Source organism: Squalius cephalus, assembly GCF_949319135.1.
Source record: "Squalius cephalus genome assembly, chromosome: 8".
In the NCBI taxonomy this organism is placed as follows: Eukaryota; Metazoa; Chordata; class Actinopteri; order Cypriniformes; family Leuciscidae; genus Squalius; species Squalius cephalus.
In genome coordinates, this window is record NC_137129.1 from 39,285,147 (window position 1) to 39,306,655 (window position 21,509).

The 21,509-nt window shown below is 37.4% G+C and overlaps 2 protein-coding genes and 1 long non-coding RNA gene across 3 annotated transcripts; 2 read left to right on the forward strand and 1 right to left on the reverse strand.

The window, feature by feature from the left end:
- Positions 1 to 395: 395 nt before the first annotated feature.
- On the forward strand, positions 396 to 8,045 carry LOC307163603 (uncharacterized protein). The gene is made up of 18 exons (XM_079879719.1): positions 396 to 611; positions 931 to 1,008; positions 1,205 to 1,594; positions 2,063 to 2,161; positions 2,404 to 2,636; positions 2,756 to 2,934; positions 3,095 to 3,188; positions 3,292 to 3,401; positions 3,745 to 3,870; positions 4,013 to 4,127; positions 4,444 to 4,506; positions 4,675 to 4,729; positions 4,993 to 5,084; positions 5,418 to 5,535; positions 5,692 to 5,793; positions 5,890 to 6,060; positions 6,472 to 6,648; positions 6,940 to 8,045. Exons 3-18 carry the CDS (start codon positions 1,270 to 1,272, stop codon positions 7,149 to 7,151), a joined length of 2,271 nt encoding a protein of 756 aa, XP_079735845.1. The 5' UTR covers positions 396 to 611; positions 931 to 1,008; positions 1,205 to 1,269; the 3' UTR covers positions 7,152 to 8,045.
- Positions 8,046 to 10,650: 2,605 nt separating this feature from the next.
- Positions 10,651 to 19,098, reverse strand: LOC307162584 (uncharacterized protein). The gene is made up of 6 exons (XM_079878012.1): positions 17,268 to 19,098; positions 16,579 to 16,759; positions 13,602 to 14,615; positions 12,994 to 13,058; positions 12,324 to 12,367; positions 10,651 to 11,608 (listed from the first exon to the last, which is right to left on the reverse strand). The coding sequence occupies exons 1-6, from the start codon at positions 17,478 to 17,480 to the stop codon at positions 11,572 to 11,574; spliced, it is 1,554 nt and encodes a 517-aa protein (XP_079734138.1). The 5' UTR covers positions 17,481 to 19,098; the 3' UTR covers positions 10,651 to 11,571.
- A 1,049-nt stretch (positions 19,099 to 20,147) lies between these two features.
- LOC307163017 lies at positions 20,148 to 20,938 on the forward strand. The gene is made up of 3 exons (XR_013822004.1): positions 20,148 to 20,224; positions 20,311 to 20,409; positions 20,608 to 20,938. It is a non-coding gene; the product is annotated as an uncharacterized lncRNA (long non-coding RNA).
- Positions 20,939 to 21,509: the final 571 nt, after the last annotated feature.

Consider the following 21,509-nt stretch of genomic DNA (forward strand, 5'->3'; position numbering starts at 1 on the left):
TGCTATTCTAATAATCTTTTGCTTTTTTCTTGTTTTACAGCTATATTGCAACACTTTGACTCCACCAACACACACACATATACACACACGCACCCAAATCAAACCAACGGCACTTTTAAGAGCCACTCTCTCTCTCTCGTTCTCACTTGTCTCTTTCGATCTCTCTCTTTCTCTCTTTCTTCATTTTGTGTATTGTTTTTATATTGTTTGTATTTGTTTGTGATGTCCCTCAATTCTGACATGAGGATCTTTGATGATCCCAATGATGCCAGGATCCACATGGCAGCATTAATTAGTGATGCTTATCTCCATGAGGCCAGGGTAAGGCTTGTCATGATAAGCAAATAGTGCCTAAGTCTGAAAATACTAATTGCTATTGCTTTTATAGATGTGATGTAAATGGTTAGTAAGACCCTTTTATGCAACTACTGAATAATGCTCAATTATAAGTGCTGCTGATATAAGTGCTCTGCAATATAGGCTGCCATGGCCATGGAAACTGCCTTTCCTAAAAAAAAAAACGAGGAAAAGGAGGAAGAGATCCCTCACTACTAATCCACTGGTCACAGGCAGGCATGAGAAACGTCGGGAAACACACTGCCCTGAATCAGGTTTGTTCTTTACTAAAACATGATTACTGTATCTAAGAATAAAGATAATTCATTAAATAGTGTTTTGGTGGTTACACGTATTATAAAATGAGAGTCAGATACCACTTTGACAAAATGGTGTTGCAATGTTTGTGAAAAATGTTCTTACTAATATAGAAGATAGTTAAAGAGCATGCGACTGATAATCCTTACTTGTGTTGTGTATTAATAATTTATATAGTTTCCCTCCCTCCAGTCCTTATGGAATATTTTCATTTGGAAATGAATTGGTTTCATGTTATATTGATCAAAGGGTTAAGCAAAATGACTGTCTCTGCAGCTGCTTCTCAATCCAGAAGAAGGGATCCTGTGCATGAGGAGGGCTTTCAGATAGAAGATCAAGAGTTGGCAAGTCTTGGTGAGAATACTGAGTGTTACAGTAGTACAGTACACTACAATTTTTCCAATTTCCACCATTTATTTAATCATAATTAAGCATTATGTTTTGTCTATGCTTCCACTACTGACTCACAGTATAACTGATATATACTTGTGATCATAATCATGAGTATAGACCTTTTAAGGACAAGTGAATGTATATTTTTGTTTTTTAGAAACAAGACTCCAAGAGTTAAGGGACACCATAACTGCAGTCCAGGTTCCGGAGGGAACAGACAGAATGGTTTCTGCTTGGGAACAAAGGCAGCTTCTCACAGATGTGAGAATGAAAACTGCTAGGCCTATGCTTTTGGATGCAAAGCTCTCAGCCGAGAGAGTATTCATCCAAAACTGTCACAGATGCTGTGCTGTAGAAGCTGTGATTAGGTGCCTGGACTGTGTACCACTAGACATGGAGTTCCTCTGTGCTACCTGTGACATGGAGGCCCACAAGAGAAATGTCTTCCATGACAGAGAGGCTGTGTTCCATGGATTTCTTGAGCCCATTCCCCCTACAACTGCTGTGGTGGTGAATGAAAATGGCGAGCCTCAGTTTTGTGAACAAAGTATGTTAAAATTAGCATTATATCAAATTGCCTCATACTTAAAATGTAATTGTCCAAATGTTGTTGTAGATAGTGCACATGTTTATATTTAACAGTGTTTCTAAATGGCTTAGACATTTTTTCTAAAATGCTAATCTCATTCTAAGTTTATTCTAAAAACTCTAAAGTGCAAGTGTGAAATTTAATAGCTGAATAACAAAAGTATGATTGGTTTTGACAGTTCTGTCCAGCATATCTTTGACCAGCTAAGTCAATTGCCTCTTAATATTTTTCAAAATGTGCTTAAGCATTTACATGTTGTTTCAACATAATGACAATTACAGGTGGAATAGTGGTGTGGCCAGTTTGGATTAATTGTTGGGTTTTAAAGCACTATTTTGAAAATGAGGTTAGCGTTTTGGGAAATGCATCTAAGGGACTGAGGAGAAGCTGTAAATACACCCTTCATAACTTCTTTCTGTTTTGCAGTATGTCAACTGCCTGTTCCTGCACCAAGGTCAATTTGTGAATGCACTCATGACCTCACAATCACTCCAGGGAAGCATATTTCTGTGGTTACCATCAATGGTATGTTGTTCTGAAAGCCCTCCTTTTTGTGCAAGTATTATTGTACTAGAACTTTACTTTTGCACTGTGTGCAACGCAAAGCTTTTTATCACCATTTTCATTTTCAGGCAATGCCCAAATGCCATGTCAAATAGCTAATATATCATATATTTGTATCTCTGTATAGAAGGCAATCTGTTGCAATTTGATTACTGAAATTATTTTAGTCTTGACTACAGTACAGTATATTCACTTGTTCACAGGACGATACAATGTCTGCTTGCCTCGGAAATCCTGTCCATCATGCTCTGCAGAATGGACTCCCGATGTGAAGGACCTGCTTGTTTATCGGTACTGGCCAGCTAGCACCAGCTGCCAGACCCTATACAAGTTTGATGTCTTCACCTCGTTTGAGCATATGAAGGTGACTGCACCAGCCATGTCCAGACAGGCCTTCCTGAAAATGTTGGAGCACAGATCTGTTCAAGCTGGAAGGGTAAGTCTGCCTGAATATCATTGAAACATATAACAAACAAAATTATATTACTGTATACCTAATATTTAATTGTGGGCATTGCTTCAAAAAATTCTAACCAATCATTTCTTAATATGCAGACAGGTAGTATCTGTGCTGATACATTTCAGCGGAGCTTTTTTGAGTTTACCTTCTGTGAATACAAAGAAGAGGATATGTGCCAGGTCCATCATTTTGAGTGCCCAGCATGTTCTCCAGACATGTTGGCTGTCTGCTCTGATGGGAACCGAAAGCATTACCGCTTCAGCAAGTCAAAAGGGTAGGTATAGGTATTTTTCAGAAGTTTATTTTAGACTTGTCTAACACAAATAGTAGCCCTTCGGGTTGTCATTGAGTGATCATAACTTACATTTTAACAAATAGTAAATGTAGTACTTGTGATTTTTTATTACTGACGCATGTTATCTTATCATGGACAGGACTGAGGAGCCACCCATATATGAGGGCTTGTTCCTGGCCAAGGATGAGGAAGTTACTACCTTTGTTGATCTTGTCAGAGGCAACATGAGAAGTGTATGAACATTAGATTTTTTTTTTTATATAATAGTTGGTTACACAGATATTTTAGTTTTGTGTTTTTATGTATCTTAAAATGTGTTATAAACTGATTTTATAGACAAATGACAGTGCAGTCTGCGGTATTGCCAAGTTCACCGCTGGCAGAGAGATGTCCAAAAAGTCTGGTGCTCAGATAGATGAGGAGGGCATTCAAGTTGCAGTTTGCAGGTGTGTGTGTCTGTGTCTGTGTGTGTGTGTGTGTGTGTGTGTGTGTATGTGTGTGTGTGTGTGTGTGTGTGTGTGTGTGTGTGTGTGTGTGTGTGTGTGTGTGTGTGCGTGTGTGTGTGTGTGTGTGTGTGTGTGTGTGTGTGTGTGTGTGTGTGTGTGTGTGTGTGTGTGTGTGTGTGTGTGTGTGTGTGTGTGTGTGTGTGTGTGTGTGTGTGTGTGTAGCCAAGTATTATATTTATCATATATTTTGTTATAGGCACTCAGTTGACAGAGATGTGAGCTTAAGCCAGGCCTTACTGGGTCAATTGTTTCTTAACCACTACATTTTCTTCTGATTTATCAGACATGGGTTTCTTTTACGAGGACTGAACCATTACCGTGGAGAAATATTTGCTTACCCGATGTTTCTTCAAAGAGAGATGTCAAAGAAGGCAAATGTTACCTTCTTCTGTATGGATGTTACATGCAGGTAATCCTCATTGTCATATTGCAAATCCAACTCCATGATTAAAATGTCTTGTTTCTCAGCTTTACAGTGATGTTAGTCATTTTAGATTTCAATTAAAAATGGATCTTTGTTACACTCACATGATGCTGCTCCTGCTTTTTAGGTACTGGCCCTACCTTAACAAAGTAGCAGAGGGTTTACCAGAGCTTCTGCCATTAACAGAAATGAGGCCATTCCTGAGCGTCATGCATGCCAAAGCCCATACAGCAAAATGCGAGGTACATGCAATAACTTTAAGTCTGGTATGGCTGTAGCTATAGGGAAATAATGGGTCGGATAATAGAACGTGCTGTGTGTTATCTTTCACTAACTGCTTTTCAGCTGCTTTTTCAAATTTGTTGGACAGGGATTTTGTTTTTCCCCAACAAATAAAAAGCTTGTGTCATGAGATGTTTTAGAGATAATTGTATGCATTAATGCAATCTTCAATGCAAAGGATTAGTTTTACATTTGTGCATGTTATGCCTGATTGTATGATGTTATATCAAAACTTCTGAAGTACTGCTACATAACACTTCTCACTCTGTGTTGCAGGTGAAATGGGGTGGCAGAAGCCAAGATGGAGCAGGAAACACAGTGGGAGAGGAAGTGGAGCAGGTATGGTATTATTGTCAGTATTTTAACTATGGCTACAAAGGGTCTTAATAGAAACCATAACACCAAAAGGCACTTATTTGTCATCTAAGTAAAACGCCTGGTGTGAGGGATAAAGTACATCCTTTATGTATGAGTTAATTGTGTAAAAATGAGTTATTTTCTTTATAGGTGAACAGCTTTCTCTCCAGGGCAGCACTTGTCACAAAATACATGACAAAAGCTGGTTGGTGTTACACTTACATTACACGCTCTGGTAGCCTAAATAAATAATAATAAATACTTAATAGTGTTTTTACAGGGAATTAAAAAAAACAAAGTTTCTCTGTTCTGTTCTTACTAAATTTATCATTGTATTACTTCAAGGTAATTACCAGTTCAACTAACTTTTAGTGATAGGGTTTAGGCATGTCTGTTGGGTTTCTCTTATTGTCTTTTGAATGTGAAATCTTACTTTTTGGCTTGTGGGTGCCTTATTGTTTTCATCAGGAAGAGTGAACATGCTAACGCGACAGGCCATGGGTTGGAACAGAAGAAAGAGGGACAACCTTCATCAAGTGTTAGCCCACAGATATGTCAAAGTAAGGGTAAATTATAATTGAGATCCTAAGCACTGCCCCTTTCCCTCAATGCACCAACTACAGCTAGATCTGAAACTATTTGTTGATTAATTGTTTAATCATGTTACGGAAAAAAATATGCGACTATTTTGATAATAATCATGTTTTATTCATTTTAAGTAACTGAGGGGAGGTCTGCTTGCTAGTATACACAGATATTTAATGTGTTATTTAATGTTACACCTGTCCTGATGAAAGTCTTGTACCGAAAGCTCAAGTAAAATTGGTGGTTTTTGCATTGTGGTGGTGCATAGAGCTTTTTTCGGACATTTTGTTATTTTTTCTATTTAAAAGATCACAGAGAGGGCAAAGGTGGAAGCTGCCAGCCTTAGCAACATCAAGGAGCAGCACAACCTTGATCAGGAGACAATACAGCAGTGGGTGTGTGATGTTAGACAATGGGCGGTCACAGGTAAAACATGTAAAGTACACTATGTATGTGTGTATATACACACCCACACACACATCTGTTAAGGACTGTACCCTTATACAAATAATAAAAGGTGGCTATATTTTGAAAATGTCACTAATTGTGTCTCTTGTCAATTGTTTTGTTTCACCTATTTAGAGAGAGTCTACACTCCAGGTTGTACTGAAGAGCTAAGGGCTGACATTGAGAACATCACTGTAACCCTTTTGCGCAAGAAGCAAGATCTGTATCGTCAGCATGGTTTGTTGTCAAATCAAGTTATTTAAACGAATAAGACTTTAAAAAAACAATAATAATCTGGGATTATGACAGTTTTCTTTTCATTTCGATTTGCAGATAGCAACCAGGCAAGACAAAGAAAGAGAAAGAAAATGACAGAGTTGAAGAAGAAGCTTCGCGAAAAGGTCTTGCAATACAACACCGTAGTGGAAGGAGATCCGATTGACGAGGAGTTGGCTTGCAGTCTGACAGAGGGATATATCCTACCATGGGAGAGACATGAAGATGGTATGATATATATGAATTGCTATATTCCATATTTCCATATTTACCATTGTCCTTTTTGTTACTTGTCATGCAACAACACAGGAATGGGATGATATATTGAAATAAAAAAATATCATGAATACCAAAATATGGAAATATTAATCACGGAGCATAAACATTGAATGGTGTGCTGTAGTAATCATAAATAAAATGCTTGACCATCACAATTTCACAAGCTCTCAATTTGAATGGAGAATTATATAATTCAAATTATATTATTGTGACTTTTATTCATATTTTGAAATTGTTTATATTCTACAGAACCAATGCTGTCGCTAAAAAGATTTCTCAGAGAACATAATTCTGTTATACTTGTATAATATAATAATAAACATTCCTTGTCCACTATTCCATTACTTTCCCCAACCAAAGGCAACACCTTCAGGTTGAAGAGATCTGTCTTCGACCAGGTAATGCTGCTGAAACGCTTGGAGGAGGAGCAGAGCATCCTGGTAAAGGAGATGTCTCAGCACATCAAGTACCTTCTGAAGCAAGTGCAAGAAGTGGAGTCACTCAGAGGACAGACTTTGGAGCGCATCAAAACCAGCAGTATGTACAAGATCTTTAGATTTTAGTATCATGTATTTATTTATTTATTTATTTATAATATAGATTATTGTAGTAATATAATATAGTCTATAATATAGATAATATAGATTACCAGCTATTTGGCACCAGTGTGCACAATGTAAAAGTTGTAAATACAGTAAATATAATGACTAAAATGTAATGTTGAAGTTGCAAATTCAGCATTGTAAAATGCAAAAATAGTTAGAAATGTCATGTTTTGTTTGATGTGTCATCTTTCTCTTTCTATTTTTTCCCACAATTCCTCTACAGGTTTCGGTGACCTGACAGAGGATGCTACACATGGGCTCAACAGTGTCCTCAATCGGAGGGGTCACTCACTTAGAAGTCAACACAAACAGGCTGTTAATGCATACAGCAGTATAGCCACTATGGAATGTGATTTCCTTTCCATACAGGAGGACATTGAGGAGTGGGATGACAATGGCTTCACCAGCCCCGAGTCTGAGGAAGAAGACACCTAAAGACCACTGCCAAACAACACAGAGGAACTGGAGATTTGTACAAAAAATCTTGCCTTGCCTTTGTTTTAAATAGCTGTACCAAAGTATCTACAGGAAAGTTTTTGTAGATTCTGTATGTATTTTTATTTAAAAAAAAATAGAAAAACATTGAGTTATTTATCTCTTCTAACATTTGAGCTTGCTGATTTCAAACCAAAACTGCTTATTGCTGCTTTAAATAATTAATTGTCATCATCTTTGCATGGAAAAATCTAATGAAGATTCAATGGCAGTCTGTGTAATTTTAACAAGTATAATTTGAATGTACTTTGGTATTTCCATAATATAAGTGAATTTATATTTGTATGCAATTTGCATATACTACCCATATTATTTTGTAGTTTTTTTGTAGTTATAGCATACTGAATACAGTCAAATAGCATTGAAACCATAAATGTTATTCTTTTATGTTTTCCATATGACATCATCTAAATGTACAGACAGACAGACAAATCCAAAGAATTTTCACTTACATCCTGTAAAACTGTATAAAGAAATGTCTTTGTAACTTGTGATGCATACATATGCACCACTGGTAACCACAGAGCAAGCAGAGTGTGGCCCCGCTGGGCATTACTGGTTGTAGCACCACCCCAGCAGAATACGTCCCTGGATTGAAGGTCCAGTGGCGCCGCAAACCTGCTCCATCTCTACCATCTCAGATAGGGGTGCCCCAAATTTAATGAATCAGGCAGACTCCTGGCCTTCTTTCTTTTATTTTGTTTTTATTTTATATGCAAAGCTCTTTGAAATGCAATAGTGTGAATATTTAAACTCCTTTATTATTTTGAATAACTTAATTTTTCTTGCTCTCATTTTGTGATTTTGTGCCATTCTAATAAACCCATTTGATGGAATTGTCTGTTGTGTGAACCTAATATGCTGCAGCAGGAAATGTTCAGTTTGCATTATCAGTGACTTGATACAGACTTTTTTCACAGCTACACTCCATGATAAAGCTGTTGTTCTCTTGTACTTATATGGCACTTCTACTCCACTACATCTCAAAGGGAAATACTGTACTTTTTACTTCACTACATTTATCTGACAGCTTTAGTTACTTTACAAAGGTGGAGTTTTGCACACAAACAATATGAAGAGTATAAATTAGGTACTCAACAGTTTATACAAGAACAGTTAATGCATTAGTTGATCGACAGAACTTTAATTGCCAGCTATTTAGATAAGTCATGTCATGTAAAAACATTTCATGGTTCCAGCTTCAGAAATGTGAAGATTTTCATCTAGATTATTTTAATAGATATTTTTAAACATTTTTAGGTTTAGACTGACAAAACAAGCAGTGTGAAGGTGTTATTTTGGGCTATGGGCTCTCGATTAATAAAAATAAAAAAAATCAGCAAATTCATCCATAATGAAATAATCATCTCATGCAGTCAGAGACTAAACTGTTCACCCACAACCAACTACAACAGTAAAATCCTGCTTTTACATTAACACATGAGGAATAATAATATCATGATAACAAATTATTAGTACTTTTACTTAAGTAAATGATCTGAAAACGTCATCAACTACTGACATCATTTGAAAGTACTATTTGGGCACCTAATAGGCCCTATGCACAGCTGCACTACTTCCTGAACTTCAGCCAGCTCCTTTGTTTCCTGTCTGCCATTATTGGACAAACTGATTAATCCAGGTGTGTCTGATTATTGTTGTTGGTCAGACACACCTGGATTAATCAGTTTGTCCAATAATGGCAGACAGGAAACAAAGGAGCTGGCTGAAGTTCAGGAAGTAGTGCAGCTGTGCATAGGGCCTATTGCATCTTTTAGATTAATGCTGATGCTCATAAGTTCATGACTCTATCTAAAACACCCAAATAGTCTGTTTTTTGCTTGGCTGCGGTACATACATATGTGCAGTATTGTTATAATACTAAATTTCTAAAAAATATATAAAAGTTGAGGTCGGGGCCTCAAAGTCCTCACTGAAACTATGCCTGAGCCAAGGCTGTGTCCATGTAAAGTTAAAATTTAAACTTTGTTGTAGGACTAAACCAAATATATGGTTGGAAAGGGCTCGACCTGAAGAGTAACATATGTCAGTCTGAAGGTTGTAAATGGCTCCTGCTTTGAAATATTGACCTCTGAACCTTGACCTTGGTGCATGTTTGAAAGCTTGTCATTCAGGAACAGAAAGGGCTACAGACATGAAACCAACTGTTATAAATAGCTGTTGACTTCAGCTATATGACTATACCCATATGGGTAGAGTCACCAAGAGGTTTTGCTATCAAAAATGGTCAAACTTGATTTTCACCTATTTAACAGTAAGGTATTTAAAATTGTATTACACAAATGTGATTCCCATCCCCTTTAACCCATCAGTGTATTCTTGCATCATTATTTACAAATCTCAATTTCAATATATTGAGACATATATTTTTAAACTACAATTCCCTCTAGCCGCGCCATGCCACTTCATACTAATTAGTACCATATTTGTAGTTTTTTCTGTTTGCAAACATTAGGCTGTGATTAGGGTTGTAAAAAGATGTATGCACTGAATATATTAAATATCTAGTACAGCCGAACTAGTACTTACACTGTATTTAGATGTTGTGTGATATGCAAAAGTAAAGATTTAGGTTTATTTCGGATATTTTCCGAGCTGGAAAACAAAACAAATCAGCGTCACAGTAGTTCTTCCGGTTTGCAAAATAGGGTTTTCTAAACACATATCATGATAATATCTTAATGTTTAACTGCAGCCGAAGCATATATTACAATGAATTTATGTGGTTTACTTTAAAAAAGCAAACCGGTGATTAAGGCGATTTTAGCAAGTAGGCCCATATACACGCGTTTCGGGATTATGTTCACACTCGGCTGGAGTTACATAACGTACCTCCCTAATTACACATCGGAAGTGTAATTTAGGAGCTTTAGGCATTTGTATATTGTATAATTAGAATTTCAAAATGTTTGTTCGGCCCCTATGACTTAAATAAAATTGTTACGTTACACAATACTGCATTTTGTTAGTAAGGATTAAGGTGCTATGTAAATTACGTGGTCAATGATATGAACAGTGTGTGGTCAATGATATATGGACAGACCTGAAAAACACCCATAATAAATTAAAACATTTACAGTGCGTACTCACGTTGTTTGTAATAGGCTTAACTTACTAATATAAGGCTACAAATTACTCCTAAATGTGTAAATATGTATATAATTTCCTTTCTCTTTTCCTTGTTGTTATACAGGTATACATTACCTTTATCAAAGTCTCAATAGGCTATTAACTTTGCTAATGTCCATATATTAACTCTCCTTATGTGATTTATGTCCATATTAAATTATTATTGTGGATTTACTGATTATCAAATAAAGTTTAACTGGAAGTTTTCAACCATCCCCTTGATATAAAACAATCCATAACAAACTCGCTGTCACAGATTGTCAAACTTCATAATAAAAAACAAATCTGAAAATGTCACATAGTACACTTCATTTATTTTGTTAGGTATTGTTCATGACAGTGAAGTGAATAACAGAAATGGCAAATGAACAACAAATATAGTACCAAACAGCACTTTATTTAAGATGATCTCAATTCCCTTATTTGAAGTGTGTGTGTGTGTAGTCCCATTTGTGAAATGCACATTTTCATTACCATCAAAAAATTAAATAGTTATTTTTGTCAACACACAATCAGCTTCAAGATGAGTAACTGCTACATAGGGTTAGTCCAAACAGTATGTTATGCAAATAAGGACATGGAATGATTTCATAGTTAATTATGATACTGTAATTTAGCAAGAGGTTGAAAGATTGATAACAAAAATTAAGGCATTTCGAAACCTGTGAATAAAATGGGAAGTTGCTCATGTAGTTTAATTTTATATTTGTGGCGGAGGTTATTTAATATGAAATCTTAAATGAAACCGTGTCCTTTTCAATATTGAGCTATGTCCCCCAATAAAGCACTCCAACTGTGTGTGTCATCAGTGGACTGAACATTTTGGTAGTTATGAAAGGATCAGTTGTTGCCCATAGTTTAGCTTGTCTGAGTCAAAATACAATCAATTGTAACTTTTCCATGGTCTGTTGGCAACAAAACAATTCATATTGGAGTCCTTCAAGTTTAAGAAATGTTAAGTCTGTTGACTGTTGCACTTTATTGAATCCATACAGATAAAAGAGGCAGCAACAAGCTTGAATAAAAACCATGAAGAATATTAAAGTTCAAATTACATTACAAACTGTTTAGCTGATGTAACATGACAATATTATGGAACAATACAAGTGGACAACAACAAAATATGTAAAGAAAATACACTTAACAAGAACAAGGAAAAAATGCATGTTTGCAATGTATGTTGCATATTTGCAGGCTAGCTGCATGGGAATCAGGCTGGCTGCCAGGATGGAGGCCAGGTCTTTCCACTGAGAAAAACATAAATGAATAGAGGGAAGTTGAGGGAGAATTAGTTAGTATAATACACATTGAATTGATTGTCATGAATGTAACATTTACTGTTTTACAATACTTTGCAGAGTAATGCAGAGCATCAAGAATCTGTTGTTCCAGAGTGGGGATGAGGTGAGCAGCTTAAAAGGTCAAAATGTTGTGGAATAAAATAAATCCTCTGACTCACAAATAAATGTATCCATTCGCAGTGTACTAATCGTCAAACCCTGAAACCCTGATGTTTCCTCTGACTATACCATCAACATCTCCAATCACTGCATTCCTCTTCTAGAGACTTGCAGCAGAAACTCACTGCAGCAGTTACATTTAAATAGTGAATTTCACTTTTGGTTTCATATGGCTGTGGATACACTCACAATTGTAAACAGCATACAAAAACTGTTTGCATGATCATTTTTCTTTAATAATCTCTACCCATGACAATGTCTTGTCAACAATCCCAACAAATGAAAACAGTACATTACACTACATTTATTCATTTAGCCGACGCTTTTATCCAAAGCGACTTACAATTGCTGTTTATGTCAAATGTCGCACGCCTCCGGAGCAACTAGGGGTTAAGAGTCTTGCTCAGGGATGTACAGAGTACACTCTGCCAGTACAGAGAGATCCAAGAGCCCAATAATAAAATGCATGTAATCGTACATAACCAAAAGCTATTTAACATACCACATTGTGCAGGGCTGCCAGTCATAAAGATGTTCTGTCCTCCCCTGTGGCAGGAAGACAAAGACATTGTAGGAGTGAAAATATATTAATTGTTGACATAGTTTATATACTGCATATTTAGAATAATAGTCATCAAATAAGATCCATGACTGACACTTCAAGCTAAAGGTATTTACAGGATGCCTACATATCCAGCTCAATGTTGTGACTTAGACAACAGCATTTTGTCAAGGTAACATTAAGTAATCACTGTGAAGCTGCTTTCATACAATCTGTATTGTAAAAAGCGCTATATAAAAAGGTGACTTGTCTTGACGTGGGTGTCTTTAGGGGTAATAATTGTTTTTTTGGGGGATAAATAATAAAAGCGATAAAACCATTGTTTTTATAATCACATATTTGTTGCTGCATTTTAAGTGAAATTTAACTTGGTTAAGGTTTTGAAATGACAATAGCCAATAGCATTATTTAAAGGTATAGCGGAGGATCTTTCCGAATTTTAAATAAGTCCCGCCCTCTCCACTTTTTGAAAAGTTTGATTGATTCACCAGAATGATTGACAATTAGGAGGACCAATAGTATAGAGAATCCACCCGGAAATAAAAAATCCTCCGCTATACCTTTAACTAATTGAGAGGAAACACTGTTATCCAGTTAGTCATTGTCCTACCTTTCTGTTCCTTGTCTTTATTATTTCACGGACTGGGAACATTTCAAGCCGATTGTGAGGGCAATCTGTAATTGTAAGGAATATATTATTTGCACCAATGTCCACAATATGTGTAGTATTTTGTGTGCAGGAATCAATTCACAATGCACACATTTATGCATTTTTTCCACTGTTTGTCATTAGCACATTTAGCTCCTCCTAGTGAGATTTGAGAACCACAGGAGTATCAAAGACTGCATGGTTCTATTCAAAATCTTTGTTTCTTTGCCATCCCTTCTTTATGTTGTGTCTCCTAATGGACTGTTTACATTTCACATCGCTTGCCACAGAGCAGATATATTTTACACTGGTATTCTTTACACTGGGACTTTAACTTTGCAGCTCTCTAATTACAGGGATGTGTAGACAACCATCAATTCAATTACTATTTATAGAAAAAATAATAAAATAATATAGCATCTAGGCATACAGTATAATTGCAATCCTGAATCAGATCCATAATAAATCAATACTTTTTAGAGGGTTTACAAAAATCACATTAACTTCATGACGATTATGCAGGGGTAAAATGTCTGTACAATACATGCCGTGCATAGACTAAAACACACCTTTAATTTTTTGTGGTCTTTTACGTTGCCGTGGACCCTCCAGTGGTGGCTGCACAGCTGGGACCTGGTGTGCTGGTTCATGGAAGGGTGGAGCTGGGTGTGGTGGTTCTCGGATGGATGGAGACAGGTGTGCTGGTTCCTGGATGGATGGAGCCAGGTGTGGTGGTTCTTGGATGGATGGAGCCAGGTGTGTTGGTTCCTGGATGGATGGAGCCAGGTGTGTTGGTTCCTGGATGGATGGAGACAGGTGTGTTGGTTCCTGGATGGATGGACACAGGTGTGTTGGTTCCTGGATGGATGGAGACAGGTGTGCTGGTTCCTGGATGGATGGAGACAGGTGTGTTGGTTCCTGGATGGATGGAGCCAGGTGTGGTGGTTCTCGGATGGATGGAGCCAGGTGTGGTGGTTCTCGGATGGATGGAGCCAGGTGTGCTGGTTCCTGGATGGATGGAGACAGGTGTGTTGGTTCCTGGATGGATGGAGCCAGGTGTGGTGGTTCTCGGATGGATGGAGCCAGGTGTGGTGGTTCTCGGATGGATGGAGCCAGGTGTGCTGGTTCCTGGATGGATGGAGACAGGTGTGTTGGTTCCTGGATGGATGGAGCCAGGTGTGGTGGTTCTCGGATGGATGGAGCCAGGTGTGCTGGTTCCTGGATGGATGGAGACAGGTGTGGTGGTGTGTGGCTGGAAAGACTCAGGTGTGCTGGTTCCTGGATGGATGGAGCCAGGTGTGCTGCTTTGTAGATGGAGGGACCCTGGAGTGCTGGTTTGTAGATGGATGGAGCAGGGTGCGGTGATGTGTGGTAGGAAGGAGACGGCTGTGGTGACGTGCAGACGGATGTAGTCTGGGTTGCTGGTGTGCCAATGGATGGAGCCTGGTTTTGTGATGCTGTGGCTGGTGTTTCCTGTTGTGGTGACTGGATATGGGTGGTAGGGGTTAAGTCACACGTCACCAAATGTAGGACGAAGTTCTCCTCTTCTTGAGGTAGTTGGTCTGAGTTGAGTCTTGTCCAACCTATAAATGGACATGGAGAACACACAAATATAATATATAATATGCAAACGCCGGTGCTGACCGGTAGGATGCTACTGCCAGTGATGCATGCACTCGTCGGGAGAGTGGCATTAAGCAAAGTTGAATCTTCTGTAAAAACACTGAATACTGCTCTTATTAATACATGTGCAGAAAAAACATTAGTTCAAAAATCGGGGTTGACTTGCTTTATTTTTTATTTCAGCCAGTGATGTTGGGAAACGTTATATGTTTTGAAAAAAAACACATAGTCCACCCTGCTCTTATCAATATGCTATTAGTTAAATAGCATTAGATAGCTATTACCGATGTTGGGAGAAACTGTTTATTATTATTTTCAATATGCACATTGCTTCTCTGTATAGCATCACCTGGTTGGAGAGGCAGCAATGTGTAAAGTTTGGCTGATTGTCGACTCCTAATGTTAATTATTGTTGTTCCAGTAAAGTGGATTCATTTCTAAAATAAGTGGACTAAACAGGTTATCTGTCACTTTTTAGAAAGGGCAGGGCGCGGGATAGTAAAAGTAATATAGTAACATGACAAGTAATGTAACTAGTAACTTTTAATTCCCTGTAATAAGTAAAGTAATATTATAACTTTTACAGGAGTAACAATTCCCTGAGTAACTTGACCAACACCGGTTGAGGTCTCAGTGACTTTCATGCCGTTAGGTACTTTTTTGCACATCCAATCTCTATTCGCAGTGGCACAAGTAGTAGATTTACTTTGACTATGTTTTAAAAAAATACATTAACATTAACACAAGTTAGTCTTAAAGGGCAAAATTAGTAGGATAGTCTCTTGCTGTTTGTAAACACATGATTCAAAGTTGGCCCATGCAGAGAGAGCGGCGATTGAGCGAGCTCCAAAAGAGAGTGAGCAGTGTTAGCAAGAACAAAGCAGTGAATCAGAGAAATAAAAGGTCTTCTGATTGTTTCATTTCGGTTACATTCTAAAGCACAAATAAACATTACCCCACCTCCACAGAACCCTGTTGGAAAGAGCGACTTTGGCGGATTTTGTGTGAATACAGCCGAAGCCACCGTCAGCCTTTAAGATATGTCTGCTATAAGTGTGTGTGTAGCTCAGACACACAGACCTGTATGATGGAGAGAGAACACAGAGGAAAGAGAAGGAGACAGCAATGTAACCTGATTGCTACGTTACTATAGAGTCAGAGTCCTGGGCCCGTATTCTTAAAGATTCTAAGAATCCTCTCAGAAAACTCCTAATTTAGCTTAAAAACTTTTACATATGAGTCTTAGCTTAAGAGTGATTCTGAGAGCAACTCTTGAGCAAGGAAAAAACAAAAACTTTTATCTTAGTGAGGAGGCGGGGCTGACCCCATTGCTTTGTGTGACAAAATCTTTTGAAGACTGTGATTGGTTGGTTGTCCACGAAGGAAAACAATTTTTATGTATAGGGTCTATTCTAAGCCTTCACATTGAAATTACATGCGTAATCTGGCGCTATAGCATTTATGTGCTGTAACGGAGATGTTAGCGTGTCTTTAATAAGATCGGTCACTAAACATGATCTCTGCATTATCTAATCTATAGCGTCTTATAGGCTAACTCACTGTCCATCAACACATTTCTTCTCCCTCTTCATCTTACTGCCACTTTAAACTCCCACATTTCTAAGAATTTTCCTAGAATTTTGTCACTAGGAGCTACTCTTTGCATTAAGATTTTTTATGAATACGGCCCTGGCTTTTATTTTATGAGAAACCACAGGAAGTCCTGTTTCCCATTTGCGCTAGCTTCCCAGCTGAGTGTTTAGGCTCTTTTAAAATGACTCTAGGTTGCAGCTAGGCTACAGCCAGATCAAAATTTCTAGTCTTTGCTGTTTGGAAATGTACAGGACAACACCAACAATTGTACAACGGATAGTGAATACATGCATGCGTATGCATTTCAAGGTTAAATAAATGCAATCTCACCTTCAACCATCAATTTATAGATGGCATCCACATTATCAAGGCATTTCTTAGCGGATGTGCTAAGGTGGGCATGCATTGGCAGCATTAGTTTTGTTTTAGTATGGCACGTCCCTGTCACCACCTTAGGAGGATGGGCAATTAGCAGCAGGGGCTTCATGCCAAGGGCATACAACTTCTCAAGCTGGAACAGAGAGGTAGAGAGATCAATTAGATACACAAAACTGTAGTTTACAGCTGAATTTTACAGTTTACACTGGGACGGCAGTGGCTCATGTAGGTTGTCTACAAATTCGGAAGATTGGTGGTTCAATCCCCGGTTCCACTGAATCAAGTGTGGAGGTGTCCATGAGCAAGACACCTAACCAAGACACCTAACCTAACACCTAACCTAACCGAGCTGGATGGTGCCTTGCATGGCTGACACCGCTGTCGGTGCATGAATGTGTGAAGTTACATCAAAGCTAGGAAACATCTACAAACAATTTTTACAAAATTTTTGGATAGATAAATGTGAGGATTTGTATGAGTTTCAACTCCCTAGATATAATAGTAGGAAAAAACAGTAAACATGAATTATATTTTTATTAATAGTGTGGATGTGAGGCAATTTATTAAACTAGTCAATTTATTTGCTTATGTGAAAATAATAAAACACTTTTGGTGAATGAGATGATAGGAAAACTACATACCAGAATGGCAGCATCATCAAGAACGTGGGACTTATTTTTATTTTTTTTCATAGATGCCAACCACTGCTTCTGCTGACTTTTAAATTTTTCCATCTTTTTTTGGAGTCTTACATTTTGGGGTTGTTGATGGTTGCAAAATGAACAAATTTTAAGTCCACAATATATTTTTTCCCCGCAGTTTGGGCAGGTCTTTTTTTGTGACCCTCCAGCCATTTCTGAACAGAAATAGATGGAAGTGAGAGAGATAGATAGACTGAAAGAGTGATTAAAAGAGAGACAATAACAGAAAGAGAGAGATCGAAAGAGACAAGTGAGAACGAGAGAGAGAGAGTGGCTCTTAAAAGTGCCGTTGGTTTGATTTGGGTGCGTGTGTGTATATGTGTGTGTGTTGGTGGAGTCAAAGTGTTGCAATATAGCTGTAAAACAAGAAAAAAGCAAAAGATTATTAGAATAGCATTTGTAGTAAATGATAATTTCTTAATTGTTAGGACAAAGTACTTATTAACTGACTATGTATCAATCACAACCACTACGTACAATACAAATCAATCCTTACTGTACAAATATCAGATTTGTACCACATTCACTTGACACAAGCAAGTACCAACACAAATCTATTTTTATTTAGGCCTACAAATAATGGAAAAGGTGGTCTTCTTCTGTCCTGTTGCATAAAACGCTTCTCATAATATCTACTGCTCTCTCTTCTCAATGTCACACATAACTAAAGTAACAATTATGATTCAGTGTCTTCTAAAATGGCAAAGTCTTACAAAAGTATGGCACGAAAGTGTTACAGGATAATTATGTTAATTACAAGTTAATGATGCATTAATTATATCAGGTATGTATGAACGGTCATTGACATTGAGTCGCACTGAGCAGTCAAATCCTCTGGAAAGACTCCCGGTCCACTTTTTTATTCTAGTCCATCCCCGATTGCGGTAATTCACCTTAGTTACACTTCTGACATTTACTTTGCACTTTAAATAAAACTTTAACCACTGCAACAACACGTTGTTAATTGTTGTCCTCACAACACATGGACAAATACATGAGTTTAAACTGATTTTTGTTGTGGAAGTGCCACATTCCTACTGTGCCGGGGTCGGGACAGCTGTCATTTGGCTGGCTAGCTAACGTAATTACTTCGGCGGGTAGCCGTGTAAATGATAATGCAACACTAACAAATTCAACCTAAACTCTATGGATGATTAAATCCAGCTACAACTAAAGAAATAACAGCAAAGGTTTTACGTGCTTTTTAACAAACAAACACCCCGAGGGGTTGAGATACTTACTGTAGTCATGTGGCGGGAGAAATGAGTGGTAAAAGCGCAGTGATTATGGGTAAGAAGCGTGCGTAACGTGACGTATCGTTGCCGTGGTAACGACTGAAAGTCTTCTGATTCATAATAATAATAATTAATAATATTCGCTGCTATGACAGACAATACATTTGAAAAGAATAAAATATCGTAAATGGTTTAATAAAGTAAAGGGAACAATCTATTTAACACAGCCTCGGGCCATTCTTTAAAACTACTCCATCTATAAACGGATAGTTATATCACAAACAATTTACTGTTATTTAGACAACAAAAATCGGAAGTAATACACTACAATAAATTATAAAAGGAGGACGTTTCGTAAACTAGAAAACAACATTTACCGCTGCCCATTGTGACGTTGTCTAACCAGGGAATCCGTGTGTCCACCACGACAAATGAGCCTCATTGACTTTGTATGGGTGTTGTTTGCGTGGTGCCGACACGTAATTCTAACACATTACGTGCCACCACCACGCAAATCGGGGTTAAGGGGTCGTGTTCATTTCACGTAATTCTGTGAGATCAGGTTGCTTTTGAGTGAACATAATCCAGTTCCAGTCAGTTGCAGTTCAGTAACGTTAGTAGATAAAAGTCTGTTAACGACAGCAACTATTTTGTTTTTACTATATTGTTGAAAATAAAACATGTACCTTATCACTTCGTTATCGACTACCCCTCGAACTGTTCGTGAAAACCACCTCTTTTACCAGGGAGGAGATGATTCGCGCCGAATCACGCCGGTGATGCTCAAGGTTCTTGAGGTAAGCTCGCTGTACTTTAATTTTTTTTTTTTTCACTCATGTTCATTTACAAAAACAATATTTCCTGCTACTGTTATTTTTATACTGGCTTAAAAGCTAGGTTACGACGAGATTTTGCGGGCAAAAAACTCGACTATTGTCAATAGTGTAACGTTAAAGTTAGCTGAAGCACGACTAACTAAACCAAGCAGCTTTATGTTGATCAATGCTGCGAATTTGCGTGGAAACCCCGATTCAAAATCGGCATAATTTTTTTACACTTTCACTCGAAATTCCAGATACTGAAGAGACCTTTATTAATGGATTTTACACGCAAAATTTCGCCAAGCAATGGTAGCTAAACGTGACCGCACCTAGATTGTAACTTACAGTGCTACTCGATTTACAATACACAAAATGTTATCTGTAAAGGTGTTTTAAAAATCGTCTACTCTTTATTAATTTGATTAACGTTACGTATAAAATGTAATCGTAGTAGTGGATTTGAAAGTTTGCTGAAATGATTAGCAATATGTCATTAAGTGCTCTTGAGTGATGTGCAGGCTAGGTAACTGTTAGCATACAATAACGTTACATGTGCTAACTTTATATAAAATAAGTGACCTTTGCATTATGTCTAATATTTATTACACAGCAAATGAACCAATCAGAAGATGGACCATTTTCCACCGACCACCGTGTCTCACCAGATTTAATTTATTCAGGTAAGCATTGCAGTAAAACTCACTAAATCATTCATTCATATCAAATCAAGCATTCTAAACAACTTAAGTTTTTATTTTTGCATTCTTTTGATCTATTATTAGGCCAAGGAGTCCGACCTGACCAGGAAGGTGCCTAATAAGCATAGCCTATCAGCGCACAGGTAGGTTAACTACTGAGGGAAAGAAAAAGATCATCACATGGGGATTTCTTGCATCATGTATCTTACTGTGTATTTGTCTCAAACAGCTGTCCCTTCACTGCAAACAAGTTGAAATTGGCTAGCCTAAATCCCTGATTGCAGTTAAGCCTACGAATCTCAGCATTTTTGGAGAGAATTAAGGAAATGTAAGTATTAAAATTTAATCTGGCATAATTTAGTTTACAGTTCAACTGAAATGTTTGAATGTGCTGACAAAAGGGTGTTACTTACAAATATATATATATATATATATATTCTGAATTATAGTATGATGGAGATTAAAAACAATTTGATGCTTGTGTAATTTTCTCCTCTCTCTCTCTCCCTATTATATTTTTATATAGTGTTGGAACTGCGATCTTCTCTGAAGAAGAACTGAGCACATTTGTGTTGGTGGACACGTTTGCATCCAGGAAACAGGGGACTGATGCATATGTCACACTTTTCTGGAAACACTTCAGGAGTTTCAAAGTCGCGATCTGATTGGTTGAATTCTACAGGATGTTCGGGAGATGTGAGTGTCGTGTTCTTTATCGGTTCGCCTGGAAACAAATGCCGTGACACCAAAACCCCTCGTGGAAGAAGAATGCTATTGTGCTTACAACTGTGACAATGAGCGCTTACCAGGATCAACTAAACACTGGATTTTCAAAAGTATTTGAAGTTCGCGGCTCCATTGTTTAACGTTCTTGAATGAATAATTTATTAGATGCAGCCAGTCTGTTATTGTAGGGACATCAAACATCATATATTATCACGCCCCTAAACATGACGCAGAACAAAACGAACTGTGATTGGTTGCGTTACATGGCAGTCAAACGTCCTCTTGGGTGGTCCAGACATTGATAATAATAATGAGAACTGTTTCTTGAGCATCAAATCATCATATAAGAGTGATTTCTGAAGGATCATGTGACACTGAAAACTTGGAGTAATGATGCTGAAAATTCAGCTTTGATCACATGAATAAAATATTTTTTAAATATATTCAAATAGAAAACAGCTGTTTTACATTGTAATAATATTTCACAATATTTACTGTTTTTACTGTACTTTTGTATCAAATAAAATATTTGGTGAGCATAAGAGATTTCTTTCAAAAACATTAAAATGCTTAATATTTTCTAAACTTGGCCACCAATGTACATCAAGCCAAAAATGTTTTGGAAATAAGTGAAATTATTTTGAAGGTGGGGAAGTGTGTCATGTTACCTAATGAGATTGAGAAAATAACTGTTTTATCCTA

Coding starts and splice junctions, on each gene's coding strand:
- LOC307163603 (XM_079879719.1), top strand. CDS start 1,270: ATGGTTTCTGCTTGGGAACAAAGGCAGCTTCTCACAGATGTGAGAATG. Junction 2,935..3,094: donor CGCTTCAGCAAGTCAAAAGG/GTAGGTATAGGT, acceptor TATCATGGACAG/GACTGAGGAGCCACCCATAT. Junction 5,085..5,417: donor TAGCCCACAGATATGTCAAA/GTAAGGGTAAAT, acceptor TCTATTTAAAAG/ATCACAGAGAGGGCAAAGGT.
- LOC307162584 (XM_079878012.1), bottom strand. CDS start 17,480: ATGGCTGGAGGGTCACAAAAAAAGACCTGCCCAAACTGCGGGGAAAAA. Junction 12,368..12,993: donor TAAAGACAAGGAACAGAAAG/GTAGGACAATGA, acceptor TTCCTGCCACAG/GGGAGGACAGAACATCTTTA. Junction 11,609..12,323: donor TGGCAGCCCTGCACAATGTG/GTATGTTAAATA, acceptor TGTTTTTCTCAG/TGGAAAGACCTGGCCTCCAT.